We start from the raw sequence: 20,661 nt of genomic DNA on the forward strand, positions 1-20,661 counted from the left end.
CTACCGTCTCCGCGTGTTGTAAATGTGAAGATATGCATCAAGGTAACCTGGTATATGCATGTAAAGACTAAATGGTGCAAATTGCGGGGCGAGGCGAGGGGCGCGGGCGCTGTACATGTCTTGCGGGGTAAACGGATGGGAACGTTTACTTTCAGATTGAAGTTGTCCATACTGCCGGGATAAATGGGACGAGGAGAAACAGGGCGGCATAGATAGGACTGGAAAGACATAGCTCGCGTTACAAAGCAGACATACTACATAGAATAATTGATCACCAGATCATCGGTCAATGTACGATAGCGCTTAGTGTTTTGCAACGGAAACTACTCAATTCTTCCCTCGCTTTGGGCGGGCGAGCGTAAGTAATATTCTTCGCCGGAGGTACGGACGCGAGTACAACGCGGTGGGGGTACACACGAATTACGCCATTTTGTATGTATGCAATGTACATCATTGTATGTTGTACGGAACGTCAAGCATTGACTTTCCTCCTCTTGAACATTTTGACGATAACAACACAGAGCCCGACGGCAACTTTAAGCTAAACCTTATTGGAAAGCTTCAACCTTGATTTTTGGAGGGGAAGTGGAGGCGTGGGGTGCTTCCGTCACACGTGGTTACATAGAACAGGTTTGGATGTAAATAAAACATCAAATTACTGTTGGACACGGCGTCGGGATCGCCGTACTAGATAGATAGTGAGGCGGGTGGGTGGATCTCGCATTTTGTAATGGGGACACGGGATTAGTGCATTGGCAGGAGAATTTGGTGATAGGGCCGTGGGCGGAACACATTTCGATGGCGATGGGATGTAATGTGATGTTTTGGTTCAACGTCATGTCGAGTGAGGATTCTGTAGCTTTTGTACCAACGACAGAGTGTTAAATTTCGATGTAATGCGATGATATGGGGCTACATCTGGAGGAGCTCGGCGTTCGGGAAATCGGGGATGGAGTCTTTTTGGGGGGGGGGGGGGGGGGGGTAGACTCGTGTATCTTTTTGTGTTGTTGAAAGAAGTACAGCGTTGGAGATAAGTTATGCGAGAATGAGGGCTCATGATTGATAGATCGGTGTAGCACAAGTGTGTGATGTTAATCACCTCCTTTCACGAGGAGAGAAGACTTTGTTTTGGGAACGGGAATGCGCAGTGGGTGGAGATGTGGGTTTTAGGGTGTTCTGGATCGGGGTTCTTTAATGCCTGTTTGTCTATATTCATCTCGGTGTGCTTTTGCGGTCGGTTGTTGCCGAAGTTTTGTGGGGAGGTGATCTGAATGGGATGTAGGTTGCCGTGATAGTTACACGGCGAGAGGGAAGACGCGTTGACGGATGGAATTGACGTACCTGGATGTGGAGGTGTTCGGGTGGTGAGTGGGGTTAGATATTGGAAAAGGGGGAGGGGATAAAATAAAGGTTGTTGTAATGGAAATAGGATATGGACGAGAGAGAAAATTTTAAATAGGCACAGCAAGGGAGATGGGAGTTCGAGACAAGTATGCTGAACTCCCGAGACTCGTCTCAAGTGGGCTCAAATGAAAACGTGTCTGAAAGCTTGAGAGGAGTTGCAGTTATTGCTCAGGGATCTCAAAAAATGATGCTGATTGTCGTGGAATTAGCCTTTCGAGTATAATGCACCAGGTAGACTATGAACGGCTTTCAAGTTCTCGATATTGTGTGATAGTTAGTCATATAAGTTGTCCTGCAAAATCAATCATTAGGGCTATTTTCATTGAAAGTATTCCTATATCTGTCGGTGAATCTGCATTGCTACATCTTGTTGTTGTCGTTATTTCCTCACATCATTGATCCAAGACACGCTTGCAAAACGACCTGATGATTAATGCCTTTAGGTGTTTTTGCCCAGTAGCCCTTTCTAGCAGAAATGGCACTAAGACTTGTCCAACCAATGTTTTACATAGTATCTTATGATTCACGGAACACACTCGTCAAACTCATTGCACGCGCGAGTATAGAATCGAGCAGGTCTCTCGTTGCAGCGTGATGGAATGTTGAGCGAGCTATACAGAAATAAAGACAAGTAACTTGGTTCCGGAAAGTGTTGAGCAATTACAATTTTGCTCCCGTTTCATTCTTTTTCCTAACTGAGCAATTATTCCTTCGATCAAGATACTTTTGAAAGCCACTCAAGATCCTAAAGGTTCTCGTGGTAGCAACAGAAATAGCATCAATTTTATTTTCCGTTCAATTCGCCACAACTTCATCGAGCCCAATTCTCTCTGCAAGTCTCACCAGCGGTAGGGGTCCCAGAGCCATGGTTCTAAGGGTAATGATTGCGTGTGATAACAGAGCAGTAGCTTTGATTTCAGCTGTCCACCAGAATCGCGAATTGGTCTCTCTCGCCTATTGCTTTATCGAGAACACGTGTTTGAATAGTGATAGCCTTTCTGTTCTTCTCGTTCATGGGAAGGCATGGGCGTCCTAGGGTGCTCATAGCTGTGCATTTTGGCTTGTGCTTTTGTCTTGCTTGGTGGTATCTTACTATAGGTTCGTTAGGATAGTCTACCTCAGGCTGGGATATCGTTGAATTTTAGGTAGCGAATAATGCCTTGATGTGTATATGAATAAAGTTGACCGCGCTGATCTTTCAAATGAAGCTCGGGAAACTGTCTAGTTGACGTAAAGAAAAAAGCGAGATATTAGTATACGACGCCGCACAGATCGTACTACATTATCATGTAATGTCAATTGTAATAGGCCTCGTTATACCATGCAACCATGGATAACTATCCAGGTACTTGACTACTTTTTGAACCAACCGAAAGACCTACTTTACCAGCAGCAAAAATAGCTAATTAATAGTCCTCCCAAGCCAAGCCTCATGCCAAAAGTTTAAATGAAGCTTTCAAGTCTAAAGAGTAGATCAAGATCTTCTGATGTCGGTGGAGACATGTTTAGTTTAGAGCCATTTCGACAGGCAGAAACGATAGAATTAAAGTGCGCGAACCAGCGATTATATATTGATATTGAGTGAGACAAGATAGCTAACAAGCAAAATCTTGATTCGATTGAATCTTCTACAGTAGATGGCAGCCATATCTACGCTAGTATTGGCCAATTGTTGCATAGAACCGAGTATCTGAGATTCATATGTAGGGTATTCAATATTCCGGACTATAATTCAACAATATAAGGGTTCGGATGTCTGAAAGCAATTAGAAATTTGAGAAAAGTACAGTAATCTAATCAAATTTAATATCTGAGATGATTCAAATGTTGTAATTGGTTTGGGGATTGAATAATCTTCATTGTTGGATTGTAGTCCGGAGTATTAGACACTCTGTTCATGTAGATAAAAGATCATCAGATGGTGATCAACATGCGCTTTTAGAATTCAGACTTTTCGAGACTCAAGCCAAAACTCGAAATTATTCAACACCAAGCTCAATTTCCCCTCTGAATTTAGACATAAATCAATCTAATAGGATCTGTCTGAAATCATTATACCCTTGAGCTTGTGAGGATGGGCCTGTAGAATGAAGAATTTAGACACGCGATGGAGCTCTCCTGGTAAAGTATTCGGTAAACCATCCCAAAAGCTTATTTATAGTGGCAGGAACCAGAGAAACTAATACTTGTAGTGCCTAATGGAACGAATGGCTGCTTTACTTGTCAGGACAAACCCTGCAAAAGTGAAGTTGTAGATGTGCAATAAATCTGCATGAAAAGTTTTCTAGACAGTTCTAAACTAATTACTACAATACTTTAGATGATTGTGGGGTAGCGAATAAGTTCGGAGTAGTGCGGAGAGCTACGAAGAGCTAAAGTCAGAATTTATTTACCCGAAGGCTTATTGGGATCCCCTTGTAATCCAGGAGTGGTAGACGTGCAACATTTCTTTTTGTGATTCTAGGTGGAATAGATCGCAAAACAAGTTGAAATATTCGTTTATTTGCCGAAATTATTGAAAAATGGGTTCAGTCACATTTAGCGTCAAAAGGCTAGGGTTCCTGGATATCTCGTCAACTTCCATGTTTTAGGATAACAAAGATCGTGCTAATCGTGAGTGTAAGAATCCTTCTAATGTATTTTAGTTGAGTGCGTGACATCTTCTGTACAACCCACTAAACGAATAGAGCCGAGCATTCCATCCTTATTGAACGCAACGACGGAAGTCTATCAGTATCGAATCTGAAAGTATCAAACTCTGAGACATACCACATGACATGTTGTAACTAGGTATCTTTTGTTGCAAATCTTATATTCAACCCCACCCTTTAGACTAAAGTGTGACCAAGACTGAGTAGAACCGAGAAAGTTCAACTACGTCTTCGGACCTCACTAATATCAAAGCTTACTGCTAGGACATACCTTATATCGAATAGCAATACACATATTCGGGTTGTCAGATCTGAATTGACATACCCCACTCTTCTTTTCTATGCGTGTATGGTATTGAAAGTTAGGTCGATCTCTAGTAAAAGGATGGAGTCTCGAGCGTGAGCCCGAAGATAAAATACATGACACATCTAAGAAAAAATAGCCTGAAGCCAGCCATTGACCAGGTCACCCAATGTCTCACGTATTTGTCAACAATGATTGTCTGACAGAGTACCTCCACTAACACGCCGTGCTCCATCTGAGAAATATTTCTGCTGGTTCACTTGCTTCACTTGAGATTTTTATGAAGAGAAAGCTTTTGAGCTTATGAATTGTGTATGATCCAAACGCGCTGAATCTAACACCAAAGTTTTTCATGGAGGTATGTAGGAGCTGAGAATTTAAGGTATTGATTCTACCAGTCATGCTCTGCCGTAACCATGATAATAAATTGCGGAATATTGAGTACGGAAAGTGCGAGGAAGAGTAAAAGATTGATCAAGAAAGAAACTCACAACTCATGTATCTCCAGAAGTAAGATCGAAGTTATAGAAGCTATGCTTCAAATTATGCAGAAATTGATGGTGAGGTGAGAGCGGTGATAGTTTGAACATTCAGATGATATGATGCCAATTGTCAGATTGCACTCATAGGTCCCTGAACGGAGAAATAGTCATTGATGAAAATCTGTTTAAGAAAATGTGTTATATCATTTGATTGGCTGAGATTTAAATCTTCATTTTTTTGTGTGAGCATCAAAATGACAATTCCATTTCATACGAAACGGGTTTTCTTGCGCCATGTAAAGGTTGAGAGACAAAGCTTTGAGTGTGTGTTAAAGATTCAAACCATTCTTGAGAATGATAGATACGAATAAAACTTTTCAGAAATACTCTTTGCGAACAATACTCGATAAACGTGAAATATGAATACTGCGAGTCTTATTATGAAAGCCATCACCTCGTGATAGAAAACTCTCTTTGTAATTCCAGCATACCTTCTCATACACTTACTTACTTAACACTCCCCAGACACACTCACTCTCTCTACTATATAAGGAGCAATCACTCAATTCCCAGTACCGGAGCGCAAAGGCAGCAAACAGGCTTGTTTGTGCAGGTCAAATGCGCTCTGGTGGTGGAGTGGTAACACGCCTGGCTCGAAACGACGAACGAACGGAAAAAAACCCCATCGAGGGGTTTCTCCTCCCGCCCCCTCGAGGGGGCGGCAAGGTTTTGCTTATCAGATCTGTGGGAGTCATTTTGTCATTTTTTCTGGTACCAGATGGAAAATGTGATCTGTTTATGAACGATTTTTTGGAATCGCTCGTCGTCGTCGTCGGATGTGGAGCGGGAGTGAAGTATCTCGCTTATTTCATCAATTTAATGGCGGCGAACTGAGATTACGCTAACGGCCTCGGAATTTTAACGAGGTTCTTACCGTTAAGGACTTTCAAATGACGAAAACTGATGCAGTGGAAGGCATGATACTCGTAATATGATAGTTTTCATTACACGGAATGTAATCTTCCACTTCTGTAGAGGAAGCCTGGTAGTTTATCCACACCTAGGTTTCCACGGCCAACACTATAAAAAGCATGGCGCCTTTGATCGCGCAGAACTCATTAAACTGAATACTTGACTATGTCGGTGAAAATGAGTTATCAGGAATACCTTTAATGGTTTGGCTGGAAATGATATTCGTAAGTGTCATAGTGAATTGATGAACTGGTAAGTAACTTGGAAGAACCTTGATCCATCGATTGCGGTTTGAAATTATTCAACAATTCACACGACTACCACAACAGACCACTCACAGATGTTTTTACTTTCTTTTGTTTAACTTTGCTGGGTAAAAGGCTGCTACATTAGACATTTACACTTATCTCATCTCGTCTAAAGCATAGCTGATTTCTTAACACTGTTTCAAGCACTGAAATTGAGAGATGGGAAGTAATCATCATACTAGTAATACACGAATGAAATCTTCTCTCAAAATGTGTACAGACAATGGCCAAGATACTTGATCCCTATACGTTGGCAATCAACCGAGGCGGCGCTCACGCGTCCTTCTTAAGATACCGATCCCAAAATGCAAGAACTCCATCTACTGGGATCTTCAAGCATGCTCCCATCTTTTTCCTTGCTTTACTACTGCAACAAGGAACAGCTGCAGCAGGCTTTCGGTATGATAAACGAACTCCGTAATTCCATGGTTCCATTAAGAGATTATCATGTGAAAAGTTCTTCGGATAAGGGTCAGACCCGAGTCGGATCATATAAATGACCCCCTCCCCAAGTCATTACAAAACTGTAGCTACGCTCTTCCTTGACGCTTGGCTTCAAGCAAGTGATCTACATGGCCGTTGACGTGTCATATATATCTGAAACGTTTAACCCCGTCAATTAGTGCATACCTCATTCTTCTCGAATTTGTTGCACATCTGCGTGCTCCTACCCCACCATTTAGTTCGGCCATGACGATATCCCTTGTTCATTCTAGATCAGCCGATTCCCAATAGGTAGACTCCAGGAGGACGAGGCCTAGCTCCTTTCTACGTTTCTTGCCATTTTAGCATTCTCACCAATTGAATATATCCTCTTATGATCACGGGTTCTTCTTCCACAAGCCTCACTCACCCATAGATAATATACGGCTTGAACATTCTTGAGATCGAAACCCCACCATATGGTCCGCCCTCTTCCGATAAAGTACACAATGTGAAATGTTGCACATCTGATACCCCACACCCCACCGTTTAGTTCAACTTCATTATTAAAACGATAAAGGTTCGTATGCTTGCACGAGGAAACAAAATCACAAAAGACGGATCTCACTTTATGGCTGCACTGAAAACTTATGTCAAGGCTCATCTGGCACTAGGTCATGAGAAGGTATTCAGAGACTCATATGCTAGTCATCTCTTGTGTACCACATAATGGGTCTGGCTATAAGTAGTGGTGTGGGTTAATCAAAGAGCTCAGCACAAGTAAGAGGATTCCGAGCCTGTTTAAAGATAGCACCAAATTTTAGGAAATGGGACTGATAGTAAAAGGTTGCATTTTCTTGCGCCGTGTTCACTTCCTGTCTATCTCTCAGGAAAATGTAAGGCTCCACCAAATCTCAAAAAATGCATTCCGACGGTTTGACTTCGTCTATTGGATTTCCTTTGGGTACTATCGGTGGAAGATCCCTTGAAGAATCATCAGAATCGACGTCTTCAGTGGTTGCCGGGGAGATATCGAAGATGGGGAAACGATATATATCAGGTCATAACAAAGGACGCGTACGTATCCAAGGCAGAGTGCTAGACTCCAAATCATGACAAACTCACCTTATGTTTGTTTTTGTACTAGAGCACGCTTCACTCTTTACCATTTGACCTCTTTATACTTCAACTTCAACTTCGAAATTTCTAGATTTCTCACATCAAGCCATGATTCGCCGGCTATGAGTGGGTTGAGTAGTCAGCCTCCAGCTTTGAGTCGAAGCAAACCTGACAACCTAAACAGGGATTTTGTGGTTGTACTCCATTCCCTGATTTTGGTTCTCATTATGATTGGCAGAATCCTCATCCGTGATTCTATCAGAGAGTTGTGGTCTCTGCTCATTCCACACAGTTACAGGAATCTTCTTTTCTATTATAGTAGCCAGAAGGTTCGCATGTTCAATCCCCATATGTGTTCCAATATATCGCAGGTTCTTGACACAAAACGCTCGAACGTCTGGAGTCGAAAGGCGCAAATTGCCTACTAGGAATAATGGCCAAATCAAAAAATATCCACCCGAGAATCTGATGGTGGGAAAATCTGTTCCAGAACCATCTTTCTCGAAGCCACTCCAGAGTTGTGTATGCCCACTGTTTCTCGAAACGTAGCCCATATGTTGCGGTACACTTGCGAGAATTTCTGCCTGTAGATGGTAGATTATTTCGGTGCAGATTTGGAATCGCTCTGCGTATTCGGACCCAAGTAACGATGGTACAGGAGAAGTAAAGTCTTTCAATAAGACCTCTCTGATCGTTTCATTAAGTAAAATTCTGAGTTCTCTTATTGCATTCCAGATTTGAGCTACCCAGTGATCGTAATATACGTGATAGTAGCCATCAAACACAACATCCGGATCTTTGTCCGTCTGAATTATTGCAAATTCCCACCCTTTTGGTATGTTTGTAAAAAAGGCGAGAAATCTTTCGTCCAAGGCCTCAGCATCATCAAGAAGTTCTTGAGCATCACTATAATAACCTGCGTGATATCTAGCATTGAAAGATGTGTAGTCGATCATTATTCTTTGAGCGATCCAGGCCGGATCAACATTTGTCATCTCCTTTTCTGCAAATTCTGTAATTTCAACGATGTATTTCGGTAGTGAGATATCCCTCTGAATACATGATATCAGCAGGCTCGAAGTCACTTGTGCTAACAAGCGTATGCCTCCACTTGTCTTGATGGCTTCCGGGCCCCGAAGCTTGACAACTGCCGCGGCACCATGAATGTGTTCTGCCCATGCTTTCATTGATTTTTGGTTGCTACCAGTGATAGTTTCGAAGATACCGAGGATCAATATCGCTAATAAGGTACTGTCTCTCTTGACGGCAGTTGGAGATTGAAGGGCAGTATTAGTAAGCTGAAGTGATTTGGCATATTGTGCGCGTGCTTGATTGATAAGATGGGGAGCTTTCGCCGAGTGTGCATAGCCGGCCAGACCCACTGCTTGAACTGCGGCAACAAGATTGTCATCTATGCTATCAGATTCGTACAAATCGGAAAGATGATCAAGGTGTCCTCGAGTTGGGCCATTATCGCCTATCACATAGTTTGACAGGAAGAACGCGGTAGCTTTATCTTCAATTGATGGCGTAATGTTGAGATAATTGACAGAGATAATCTGGTTGAATTGCGGAGCCTTAACGACGTCGCGTGGTGAGTTTCCTCGACTTAAATGTGGCGAAGGGGTGGTTGAACAAGAAGTAGCGGACTTTGGAGACACAGATTCCGCGCTCTTTTGCTTGACCTTCTCGTGTTTAATCTTTGCTTTTTTGATGACGTTTTTAGTTTCCTCCCGGAAAATCAGATCAACTTGGGATCTATACCCGGGGCATTTTCGACCCGCATTCGAACATTGAGTGCACCCAGTGGGTACTGCATCACACTTTCATTTGTTGGTCAGCAACTGACATGGACACATGGTGAATCTTCGCATGCGGAAAGTGCGCCAGATCAAGTAATTTGTGAACAAACCTACTTTTGTCTTTTTAGCTCGGCATGCATGGCAACCCTTAGAGGGTCGACCACAAAAAACCATAGTTGACCTGCAGTGTTGGCTTGGACAACAGAATCAGGTGCTTGATACTCCGCCGACCCTTGTTAAGTTCCCGGCCCTTTTAGGGGATGAGATACTGAAACAGAATCACAATATTGGGGACAAGTGCCGCAAGCGGTTGTTTTGGCAAATAGTTTAGATGATGTCCGACACGATAACGCAAATGTGAGGAAATCCAACGGGGATCGCTTCACTCTTCGCAATGGTGGCCTCGAAAGGGGTGGAAGAAGTATGTATCTTGAATGATACAATCTTAATAAAGTAGCCAAGAGAAGCAGCGAAACTCCAACATGGATTTGAGATCTTCAAAGCATATTGTTGGGACAGATCAGTCTTGTTTGACGTCTACGGTGTAAAGGGTAAGCATATCACGTGAAAGCTCATTCAATGCAATTGGTCGAGCTTTTTTCGTTTATATTTCCTATTAAAGGGTATGAGGAAGTTGACCAATGAGAACGGATCTATGAGCCGGCTGTCGGAGTTCTTCAACTAGTTAAGCCTGTATTTGTGGGACCACTAAAATAGTCTGACAAGGCACATCAGCATGCACCGACAATTTGGCGACCAAACGAAAACAACAATGTTCAGGGACGAATGAATAGATGTCCTTGATCTTTCTAATCTCCTCCCACTAGCACAAGGAGGGCATTGCCAAGAGTAGTGTATACCAATTTATAAGGTTTATGCCTTATATTAGGCTGCACACTTCAATTCACTCCTTCAGCTAGGTGAAGTAATTTAGGTAAGTGGGCTCTTTTGGCATGGCAGTAACATGGGGACATCAAATTTCCTAATTGGGCTACTATGAAGTTCCGTCGGCATCTATGCTTCATTGTGTGAAGTTAAATGTTCAAACGCAGCCCTGTGGATATTCAAAAGTGGCTCAGCTGGGTGAGGTCAACTGTACGGTCGTAGTATCAAAGCCTCATAATTTCCTAGTTTGGCCACCATGAAGTTGACATTAATGGTCGTTTATATTTCCCATAAATCTTCATGTTTCGGTTTTACCATTCTGTTATATACCAAATCAACCTCAATTATCTTACAGTGCTCTCATACGTTATATTCAGCTCCTGTAATACTTTTGTTCGAACGTTTTCGGCTCTCTAGTTTGCATATTTGTACCTTTCTGCGTAGAGATGGCGACTTATCTGTACAAAAAATGGAAAGCAACAAGAGAAACTCTTTCGGCTCCATCAGGACCCTCGATCGAAAGTTCAAAGTCTTCAAGCCCGTTCAAATTGTGCAAACACAGAGACGGTTCCCTAGATTTCACTACAGAGCAAGAGTCAGCAATTCTTCTCGAATCTCAAGCAAGGAACAGTGAAGGCAGAGAGGGTGGTACAAGTAAGCCACAAGCCGGTATATCTTACGACGAACCATGTAGTCTTTGTATACAAGAAGAGAAGGCATCCAGACGATATAGATGGAGGTTAACTGCCGGGCTTATGCTACCATATATGGTACAAGCCCTAGATATCACCATTATTGCCGGGGCTTTACCCTTCATTGCTTCAGATTTCAGTGAGCCCCAAATGATCCATCTCTTTCACCATCTTTAACTAATCGCTATTCAGACCAACTTTCACAACTTAATTGGATTATCTCCGCCTTCAATTTAACCGCAACGACATTTATACCAGCCTGGGGTCAACTTGCCGACATACTCGGCAGATACGCGACTCTTCAGGCAGCCTTAATTCTTACCTTGATTGGAAGTGCCCTTTGTGCTGGTGCACCAGTGACTGCTTTCCCCATGCTACTCTTCGGTAGGGCATTACAGGGACTCGGCTGTTCTGGACTTTTAATTTTGACCAAAGTTATCCTTGCCGATAAAGTCTCCCTCAAGGAAAATTCAAAGAATAATAGTTTATTCGCTGTTGTTGGTGGCCTGGCTTATGGATTTGGACCTATCGTTGGAGGAGAATTGACACAAGTTTCGTGGCGATGGTGCTTTATCATCAATATTCCCATTGCGCTAGTGGGTATGGTTGGTGTACACTTCCTTCTTCGACCAATAATGCTTGGGCCTCAGCCAATTAGACGAACAGACGATAATACCGAAATGGAAGGACCTCAAACATTGACAACAAGACTCTTAACACTCGACTTTTGGGGACAATTTTTATTTCTCTTTGGCATGGGTCTCTTTATTCTTGCCGTCACCTGGGCAGGAGCTTACTACCCATGGTCAGACGCCAAGGTGATTGTTCCTCTCGTCCTGGGTTCCCTCCTCCTCATTTTGTTCATAGTCTGGGAATACCTTATGATGCCAGGCTTAGCACTAGCAGTGCGATATCCATATCGTCGTGCCATGCTTCCATTCAAGCTCATCTTAAGCCGCAACTCTGGACTCCTAATGTACATCAATTTCATCACCGGAATGGCAATGTACGCCGTCTTCTACTTCGTCGATATATATTTCGCTCTCGTACTACAATTTTCTTCCAGTAAGGGGGGTAAGAATCTTCTTTACTATATTCCGGGTTTGGCAGGCGGCGTATACCTCGCCATGTTCGCCTGCAATGTATTCCCCCGCCAAACTTGGTATCCACTATTCTTAGGTGCGGTCATCGAACCTCTCGGTATCACTATCCTTGCTGCAGCCCTTTCTTGGGGTCACCTGCCTACCATCTACGGCATGCTTGCTTTGACTGGTGTCGGAACTGGTATCAGACTCATGCCCGGCACCCTCCATGCTATAGGCCATTATCCTACGCAAATCGCACCCCTTGTCTCAATGATGTCTCTTTCTTCTTCGCTCGGTGGCACACTCGCCCTGACAATTATGCTCAACATCTTCAATAACCACCTCTCCTCCTCCGGTATATCCGTATCCGGTACTACAACCGCAAGTTTCTCGGGCATCGCGACTTTAGAATCGGCAGAACAGGATTATGTGAGGAAGATGGCGAAGGAGGGGATAGTTTTAGCTTTTTATGCTATTTCGGCCTTTTTGTGGTTGGGAGTGGGTGCGAGTGTAGGATTGGGAAATGTATGGATTGCTAAGGGGGGTGAGGAGGGCAGAGCTAATGTGGAGGGGGGCGAAAAGGTGGGACAGACATGTGAAGGAAGTTTCCTTGGGAGTTTATTGAGGAGAAAGAGTAGGAATAATGCGGAAAAGGTTTGATGTGAATATAACAGTTGTCCATTCATCTGCCTATGAGATTATAATAGAAATGTAGCGTTAGAATACGGCTGTGGCGCATCCACAGATTTTGTAGGTTTTGTTTCTGTTGCACATCTACAGTTTAAATACAAACCCGAAAGTTCAAAATGTCAAACAGGAGAACAGAAATTAGAGATTTTTTGTCGCAAGTCTAAGTTGTATCAAGCGCGAAACTTAGCAAAAAGAACTTGGACAAAAAAGAAAGTGTCTGAAATTTGAACTCTCGAGGGCATTTTTTATCTTCAAGTCCCCAAATTCTGAAAAGTTTTTCCTTGTTGGATTGATCCAAGAGCAATAAATCAGATATGCAACGAATGGTTCCAAGAATGAAAAGAAGGTTCCTCATTGATCTCGGCTAACAATATCAAAGATTGTACCATAGATATTAAATTCAAAATTCGAAGACTACAAACCACCCCAAGCTCTTAACATGATATATTGGTATCCAGATCCACCGACTTAAACTCCATTGTTTTCAATGGCTTGACTAACAAAGCAACTTATAAATTCTCTTCCACATTGGCCACTCCTCCATCTCCATTTCTCTCCTCTGCCAACCCCTACTTCCTCTATACAACATCCCTGCATCCACTTCATTTCTTCCCGTCCTCAAATCAATATCTTCAATCTTCATCCATCTCGTTCTATACCAAAGTTTATACCCCGCATAGAAAATCAAGACCACTGGCATTGCCAAATACGCCTCAAAAAAGCTGCTAATCTTGGTATGAATCCCCGTATGTACGTTCCCGATCGGATCAACCGCTACCCAAAACTGTGCTATGAGAACCAATACTATCATGGCGAGGCCAATCCACGACCCAATTGTACCGACCGGGGATCGATAGATCAGAGAATTAACACTGTGGCCCTGCTGTGCCCACGCTTTACGAAACCGTATATGCGAATAACAGATAGTGCCCCAAGTGAAAAGCGAAGATAGCCCCGAAAGAGCTAGTAACCATGTAAATGCCGAACTTCCAGCAGGAGAGACATACAGATAAGCGAGGAGACCAAACGCGGAAGCGATAGCAATGGCAACCAAAGGACGGCCTTTTCGATCAATGTAAGCGAGAGGACGAGGAGCTTGGCCTTGCGCTGCGAGAGAAGCAAGGAGACGAGAAGAGCCGAATACGCAAGAATTAGCGACGGAGAGAACGGCGATTAGGATTACGACGTTCATTGCAGAGTCTAGACCAGTGATACCTGCGGATTGGATGGCGATTATAAAAGGAGAGGCTTTGTTGGTGCTGACATTTGCGGCGGAAATGAGAGAAGGAGAGTTGTAAGGAACGAGCAGGCCGATGATGGTTATACTCAGGATGTAGAACTAGGGAATTTTTAACTTTTGACAATTTAGTTGATAGAAGTAGCTTATACTCACTAAAACAATACGCCAAAAGACCTGCTTGATAGCTGTTGGTAGAGATTTGCTTGGATTATAGGTCTCGGCAGCTGCTAGTGCAACTAGTTCTGTTCCTGCAAAGGAGAATGCTGCCGTAACTAGAATATTACAAAATCCCTTGAAACCATGATTGAAAGCTCCTGGGTCGGTCCAATACATACCCCCTATATACCCTGTTTCAGGAGTTCCCGTGCAGTTTATCACTGCACCAAGAATACTAATGAAACCTTGTTAGAAAGAACAATTGAGAGAGACCTACTGAGTACTTACATGAAGCCTATTATAGCCGTGACTTTCAATATGGAGAAGGCATACTCTGCTTCGCCAAACGTCTTGATGCCACAAAGACTGATGAAGGTAACAGCGACTAGAAAAATTGTGATACTAGCCCAAGTTGGTATTGATGTACTCCAGAATTCGAGGGTGATTGCTGCAGCGATAATCTCTACTGGCATGATTATGAGGCATTGAATTGCATAGTTCCAGCCCGTTGCAAAGCCCCAAGCTGGATCTATGAACCTAGTCGCAAATGTTGAGAACGAACCTAACGTTTGTTAGTATTTTGCAGCCATCATAATCTTTACTTCCTTACCGGCAACTGGGAAAGTAACTGCCATTTCTCCTAGTGCTTGCACTGTACAAAACAACATCCCACCCATCAAGAGATATGCAATAAGAAGAGACCCAGGACCTCCAGTGGCTAGTGCTGCCCCAGAGCTTACGAATAAACCAGTGCCTACACATGTTAGTCATTCCAGACTTCAAAAACGCCCAGATATAACTAACCTATGGACCCTCCAATGGCTAACATCTATCTCAAAGAGTCATTTCTTGCACAAATAGTTTCATGTGGGATTTTCAATACCTGCAAATGACGACCTTTTAAGACCCTGACCAAGTGTGTGTTGGCTATATTTGAAGCCGCAGCTTTATCGTTGTATGTTCTTCCGTTTGTACCAACAAAAATAGTAGGTCCTACATCTTTCTGGGCATCGCTACGAAAGTTATCGAAAGCTTTAGTCGGAAACTTTCTTGTCTCTTTGGGTCTCATTAAAAGAGGTACAATAGTCGAACTTGTGGTTGCATAGACTTTCTCCATTGTCATGGCGGGGTCAACCATCACAGAAAAGGCCCTTGACACCTCAGGTTGTATAAATAAATCTGGTCTGGTTCTCGAAGAAGATGATGGGTTTTCTAGGGCAGTGAGGCCGTGGGGCAGCCCGTGAGTTTCAATGATATGAGATGCGATGGTTATCAAGAATCCTCGGTCCTGGAAATCGGATGATACAAACCGAGAAAACATGCATGTGCTTCACAAACCAGGCGATAAACTTTTATCTTGAAGCTTTTACAGTATGAAATTACTTCGCAATTTGAGAGATAATGTCGAAATGGGCATATCAACGGAAGAATACAAGACGAAGAGGTCCTAATCAAGGCCGATAAGTTGCCCCTGTGTAACGTGGCGTTGAGTAGTGAATGACATTCAAACTCGGGAATTGTACACGAAATGGTCTTATGCTGCTAGGTGTGTAAGGTAGTCGGCACGGAGATAATCGTCCCCTCATGATTGATTGTAGCAAGAATGCAGTATTTGTGTTCAAGTTTCAAAGGACACCAAGCCTCCAACCAGACTATCCGTTGGGAAGTATGCAAGGTACGGCCTGATGGCAAAGAACGATGCAATCTATTGATTCCAGTGCCCCTGGATTTGTGCATATGTGCCTGCAGAAAGCAGAGTGCAGCTCATAAAATATTGCTATCCAGACAAAGAGTGGTAAAAGTGCAAGAATTCGTCCCGCGAGTGTGGTAAACCTTTGGATATGGCATTTCTAAGCTTTAATTGAGCCGTTATTCCGATATCCTTATCAATACAAGTGCGACAGGACAACGTTGAATGTCCGAAACTCAAAAGGCTTGAAAAAAGTCGGTTGATAGGTTGAATGTTTTTGACGTTTCCGACGGGTACGCTAAAATATCATACTTCATCCACTTCATAGCTTCCTTTAGGAAAGCAACTCCGAGGTTTAATAACTTCCCGTCCCAAGAACAGAATTTATTCGTTCCGACCTCATTTTCTCAATTTTAACGTCTTCACAAATGAAAATTGCAATCTTACAATTCTGAATATTGTTGGTTCGGATCATGATATCTCTTATCTTTTAATCCCGCATTGCACCAGGTCCGAAAGCAGTCTTGGTCCATCTCTTCGGTAGCCATAATTCAAAACTCGAAGTCGAGTCTGCAGGGGAAAATGTCACCAGTGGAACGATTCTGCTTTCCGTTTCTCACGACCGCCGTAATGCTTGATAGCTACTCAATATCCGGTTAAAAGAGAAAAATATTGCCAACTCGTTTCTTGCCGGACATGAGAACGGGGAAGTAGTCCCCAAAGTTTGGAACTTTCATCTTCTTTCACACACACCGGCCAAGGGACTTGATTGTCTTGTTTGCATGTGCAGAATCGCATTTCCATAAGACTTCCCTCATCATGCTTTTAATCAACAGTTTTCGGTATTAGCACCTACACGAACAATGGAAGTTCTTCGACGTTATGCCACAGAAGCGCCCGAACAACGTGCTTGGATAGATACTAAGCCTACATTCATTGTCAGCTGGTGGTGTACATGTTTTGCCATTGTTATAATTTTGTTTCGAATTTTTGGAAGATATGTTCGGACGGAAAAGATCTATCTCGAAGACGGCATTATGGTGCTGGCCATCATACCGCTGCTCATGAGAATGGCTTTTGTTCATGTCATCTTGATGTTTGGCACCAACAATAGTCTAACATTCGGTTTAACATCAGAAGATGTGCGGAAAAGAACAATTGGCAGTCAACTCGTTTTAGTCTCTAGGATTATGTACGCTGTGTAGTATGTCAACGCCCGATCACCATCCAAAGAAATGTACTGACGATTGTAGCCTTTGGGCCATAAAGTACAGCATCAGCATATTCTTACGTTCTTTGACTGGTCAGATTTGGCAACGAGTACACCATAAATTACTCAGATATCTTCATATTATGCTCGGGGTGACGTTCTTAGCCACAGTCATTAGCGATATTTTTGAGTGCCAGCCTTTCACCCATTACTGGCAGGTTATTCCAGATCCTGGACCGAAATGCCGGCAAGGATATGCACAACTCTTCACGGCCGGTATTCTCAACATCACTACGAACGTGGCTCTCATTGTCTTTCCTATTCCGATGATTCTAAAATCAAATTTATCGACACACCTTAAACTCAGCGTCATTCTACGTTTAGCCCTCCCCGTTTTTTGTATTTTCGCAACGATCAACCAACTCAAAAAAGTTGTATCTCATAACGGCGATCAACAGATTCGCTCACTCTTAGCTTCTTGTGAGATCCTTTCTTTTACCACCCCATAACATGCAATCTCTAGCTAACAAAGAACAAAGTCGACATTCTCCTCACAACTCTGATATCCAATGCTTCGGTGATCGGCTCGCTACTCCAAGACAAAGGTTACAAGAAGACGAAATACAAAACTCCTATCTACCGCGACATTCCCTCCAGCGTCCCCTCTACTAGCTATACTCGAAGACATGACAGCGATGAGGACCTCATGATCACCAGTCCTGATACAGACGGAAAGGCAGCTATGATGATAGCACTGGAGGTTCTACATGAAACTGCAAGTCGGGAGAATAATGAGGCAAGAGATTTTGGGACAGGTGCATTGGGAAGCGGGGTCAGGAAACCCGAACATATCTGGGCTGGTGATCAGATTAGAGTTGAGAGGGCATGGGACGTGCAGGTATCAAGAGAGGAGCTACCCAGGAGCGCCTAGATGAATAAGAGAGGCTGTATGGATTATTTGCGGTCTGAATTATCCTCAGGTTTAGCGTATTGGGTTTATTGATACGCAATGCTGTACAAAATATTATGTCTCGTACGATCGAACTTCATGTATATAGGTATTGTTGGATACTGTACAATTTGATACGTAGTCTCTCTAATATTTTTGCTCATTTATGTGATAAATGAAATTGGACAGGTTTTGAGAATGACATCGATTATGCCTGATGGCTGCAAAATATATTCCCTCAAGTTCCCGGTGAGCTTAGAACTTGTTATTGTGAATGTGCTTGAAAACCCGTACCGACCTTCTTGCACAGGCTGACTTCAAATGAATTGGTGTATACTAAGTAGATATATATATTAATTTGCTCTGCAAAGAATTCTTACAGATTTCAATTTGAAGAAGGAAGTGCCAACATACTATGTTCGATCAATGAACCACAAATATTGGAAATATTTCTGTCTCGAGATCGACAACGTAGACATCAACACCAGGGTTCCTGGAGCTGTTGAAGTGTCTTCCCCACTTTCCCCCAGCGCATGTAATTTAAAGTTGACAACCCTAGCTTAACAATTGCCTTGATATTTCAGCTGGTCTAGGTACAGTACCGGCTTTTTTCCGAGGCTGTACAAACAATTCATGATTTTGGATGTCCAAGATACCTCTTTATTCTTCAGCCATTTCCTCGAAGCTCATCATCTTTTCAATTGTACAACAATAGATACTCAAGATGTCGTCTTCCTACGCTATGAAGTCAATGGGCTCTAAAGGTTAGATACATATCCCTCCAGACTGATTGCTTCTCGAAGTTCTTGATTTTCTGCGTTTGGTTTGTTGTACCATACTCACTCACTCAACAGCCTTTAACCATTCCTCTTCGAATGATGCTGAAGCTGAATATGACCGACTGCGCGACCTCGCTCATAAAGAAGCTGCCAAACGCTCTCAATGTTTCGATCAATCGCGTCAAGCTTACACATCCGGCGACGGTGCCAGAGCACACGATTTAAGTGTCGAAGGGAAGAAACACGCGGCGCAAATGGACGCATACAATAAACAAGCATCAGACTACATATTTCGAGAGAACAATGCCCAAGGCAGAGTCGGAGACGATGAAATCGATTTGCACGGACAGTATGTTGAGGAAGCAGAGCGCATTTTGGAGGACAGAATAAGATATGCCCGACAACAGGGACAAACTCATTTACATGTTATTGTCGGAAAGGGAAACCATAGCAAAGATCATGTCCAAAAGATCAAGCCGAAAGTGGAAGAGATTTGTAGGGAGTTAGGTTTGCAATATGCGACTGAAGAGAACGCGGGAAGGATGTATATCAACTTGCAAGGCGGTGCTGCAGTTATACCACCCAGCGGAGGAAGTCACGGAGGACAGCAGCATCATGGTGGCCAGCAAAATTCTGGACACCAACAACCCTCTTACCAGCAACCTCAGCAAGGATATCAACAACCTCAACAGAGTGGATATCAACAAGGAGGATACCAGCAAGGCGGTCAACAACAGCAACAACAACAGCAACAACAACAACAACAGAACAACAACGACAACAACGACGAATTGGAGAAATTGGCAAGGAAATTTCTCCCAAGAATATTACGAAAGGCAGAAAAAGCTTGTTGCGCGGTTATGTAAATATTTGGGTTGCACAGGTTGGATATATTTTTACATGCGTGGATTTAGTTTTCTTCAAAATATACCTTGGGTTCCACAGGGGTTTAATTGGGTGGTATGATATGGCTAGATGTTAATAGAGATGGTGTTTTAATGTTGAATATTATATGTAGATAGAAGATCACGATTTCATGATAGGTTGAATGAATGAATGTTTCTAATATTGGTCTTGATGTAGTTGTCTCAACTCATTTGCCCTGTAGAAACAAGTCGAGTTGTGCTAGATAGGTCTGTTATAGAACTCATTCATGGATATTTGCCAGTATATAATTGATGAAGAACAAGGCTTTCTTTCACCTCGAGAAATCTGCTTGTATGCAGAACTTCTATAGATGAATACCACGCTCCGCTAGACCACTGCCGTGGAGGCTTCTTCGCTTCGCTTTAAAATCTAAAATATTTCATCACACGGAAATTCCTTCTTCTCCTATTCTAGAGCGAAGCGAAGAAGCCTCCACGGCAGTGGCCAAGCGGAGCGTCATATTCAGATGTATTGATACATGAACCGAGAAGTGCACTTAATATGCTATAAAGGAGGATTTCATGACTACCTACCTACCTGTACCCACCTATGTACAAGTATCGTTATGTAGGCAATTGGATCATTCAAGATTTAATTGTTATTTTACACCTACCTGAATATCTACTTACCTATAGAAGTTACGCCTATATATCATCGTATAATTTACCTTGGTACTGTCATCTGATCTTTTATACTAAAAGTTTATCGGTTAGCGGAGAGGGAAAAAAACCACAAAAAGCCTTGACTCTTACCTAAGTATCACCGATAAGTAAATCTCTTCCTGCAACAACTGTGGACAATTGTCTTTCCTTTTAATTTAGCTTTAACAACCCCCCACCATCCGTAATCGGCCTCAATTGTTTAGAAGAGCGACACCGGACAGCCATTGACCC

General features: G+C 42.9%; 7 protein-coding genes across 7 annotated transcripts; 3 read left to right on the forward strand and 4 right to left on the reverse strand.

The window, feature by feature from the left end:
- Nucleotides 1-2,199: 2,199 nt before the first annotated feature.
- Bfra_012208 (uncharacterized protein) lies at nt 2,200-2,527 on the reverse strand (the record flags this gene model as incomplete). Its single annotated transcript, XM_037342526.1, has 2 exons — nt 2,200-2,358; nt 2,498-2,527. Coding segments are annotated over 2 exons (189 nt in total), but the record flags the coding sequence as incomplete, so codon positions are not given.
- A 3,867-nt stretch (nt 2,528-6,394) lies between these two features.
- On the reverse strand, nt 6,395-6,832 carry Bfra_012209 (uncharacterized protein; the record flags this gene model as incomplete). Its single annotated transcript, XM_037342527.1, is given in 3 exon segments — nt 6,395-6,580; nt 6,600-6,689; nt 6,752-6,832. The coding sequence occupies 3 exon segments, from the start codon at nt 6,830-6,832 to the stop codon at nt 6,395-6,397; spliced, it is 357 nt and encodes a 118-aa protein (XP_037187511.1).
- A 1,007-nt stretch (nt 6,833-7,839) lies between these two features.
- On the reverse strand, nt 7,840-9,639 carry Bfra_012210 (putative transcription factor cys6 protein; the record flags this gene model as incomplete). The annotated part of the gene is made up of 2 exons (XM_037342528.1): nt 7,840-9,486; nt 9,580-9,639. The coding sequence occupies 2 exons, from the start codon at nt 9,637-9,639 to the stop codon at nt 7,840-7,842; spliced, it is 1,707 nt and encodes a 568-aa protein (XP_037187512.1).
- A 1,157-nt stretch (nt 9,640-10,796) lies between these two features.
- Bfra_012211 (putative mfs multidrug transporter protein) lies at nt 10,797-12,787 on the forward strand (the record flags this gene model as incomplete). Its single annotated transcript, XM_037342529.1, has 2 exons — nt 10,797-11,181; nt 11,235-12,787. 2 exons carry the CDS (start codon nt 10,797-10,799, stop codon nt 12,785-12,787), a joined length of 1,938 nt encoding a protein of 645 aa, XP_037187513.1.
- Nucleotides 12,788-13,313: 526 nt separating this feature from the next.
- On the reverse strand, nt 13,314-15,351 carry Bfra_012212 (putative amino acid permease protein; the record flags this gene model as incomplete). The annotated part of the gene is made up of 6 exons (XM_037342530.1): nt 13,314-14,156; nt 14,211-14,448; nt 14,502-14,775; nt 14,824-14,967; nt 15,018-15,042; nt 15,097-15,351. The coding sequence occupies 6 exons, from the start codon at nt 15,349-15,351 to the stop codon at nt 13,314-13,316; spliced, it is 1,779 nt and encodes a 592-aa protein (XP_037187514.1).
- Nucleotides 15,352-16,766: 1,415 nt separating this feature from the next.
- Bfra_012213 (putative integral membrane protein) lies at nt 16,767-18,044 on the forward strand (the record flags this gene model as incomplete). Its single annotated transcript, XM_037342531.1, has 3 exons — nt 16,767-17,107; nt 17,157-17,593; nt 17,653-18,044. The coding sequence occupies 3 exons, from the start codon at nt 16,767-16,769 to the stop codon at nt 18,042-18,044; spliced, it is 1,170 nt and encodes a 389-aa protein (XP_037187515.1).
- A 742-nt stretch (nt 18,045-18,786) lies between these two features.
- Bfra_012214 (putative smr domain-containing protein) lies at nt 18,787-19,707 on the forward strand (the record flags this gene model as incomplete). Its single annotated transcript, XM_037342532.1, has 2 exons — nt 18,787-18,826; nt 18,917-19,707. The coding sequence occupies 2 exons, from the start codon at nt 18,787-18,789 to the stop codon at nt 19,705-19,707; spliced, it is 831 nt and encodes a 276-aa protein (XP_037187516.1).
- Between the last annotated feature and the right edge of the window lie 954 nt (nt 19,708-20,661).

The sequence above is a fragment of the Botrytis fragariae genome, assembly GCF_013461495.1.
Source record: "Botrytis fragariae strain BVB16 chromosome Unknown tig00000270, whole genome shotgun sequence".
Lineage (NCBI taxonomy): Eukaryota > Fungi > Ascomycota > Leotiomycetes > Helotiales > Sclerotiniaceae > Botrytis > Botrytis fragariae.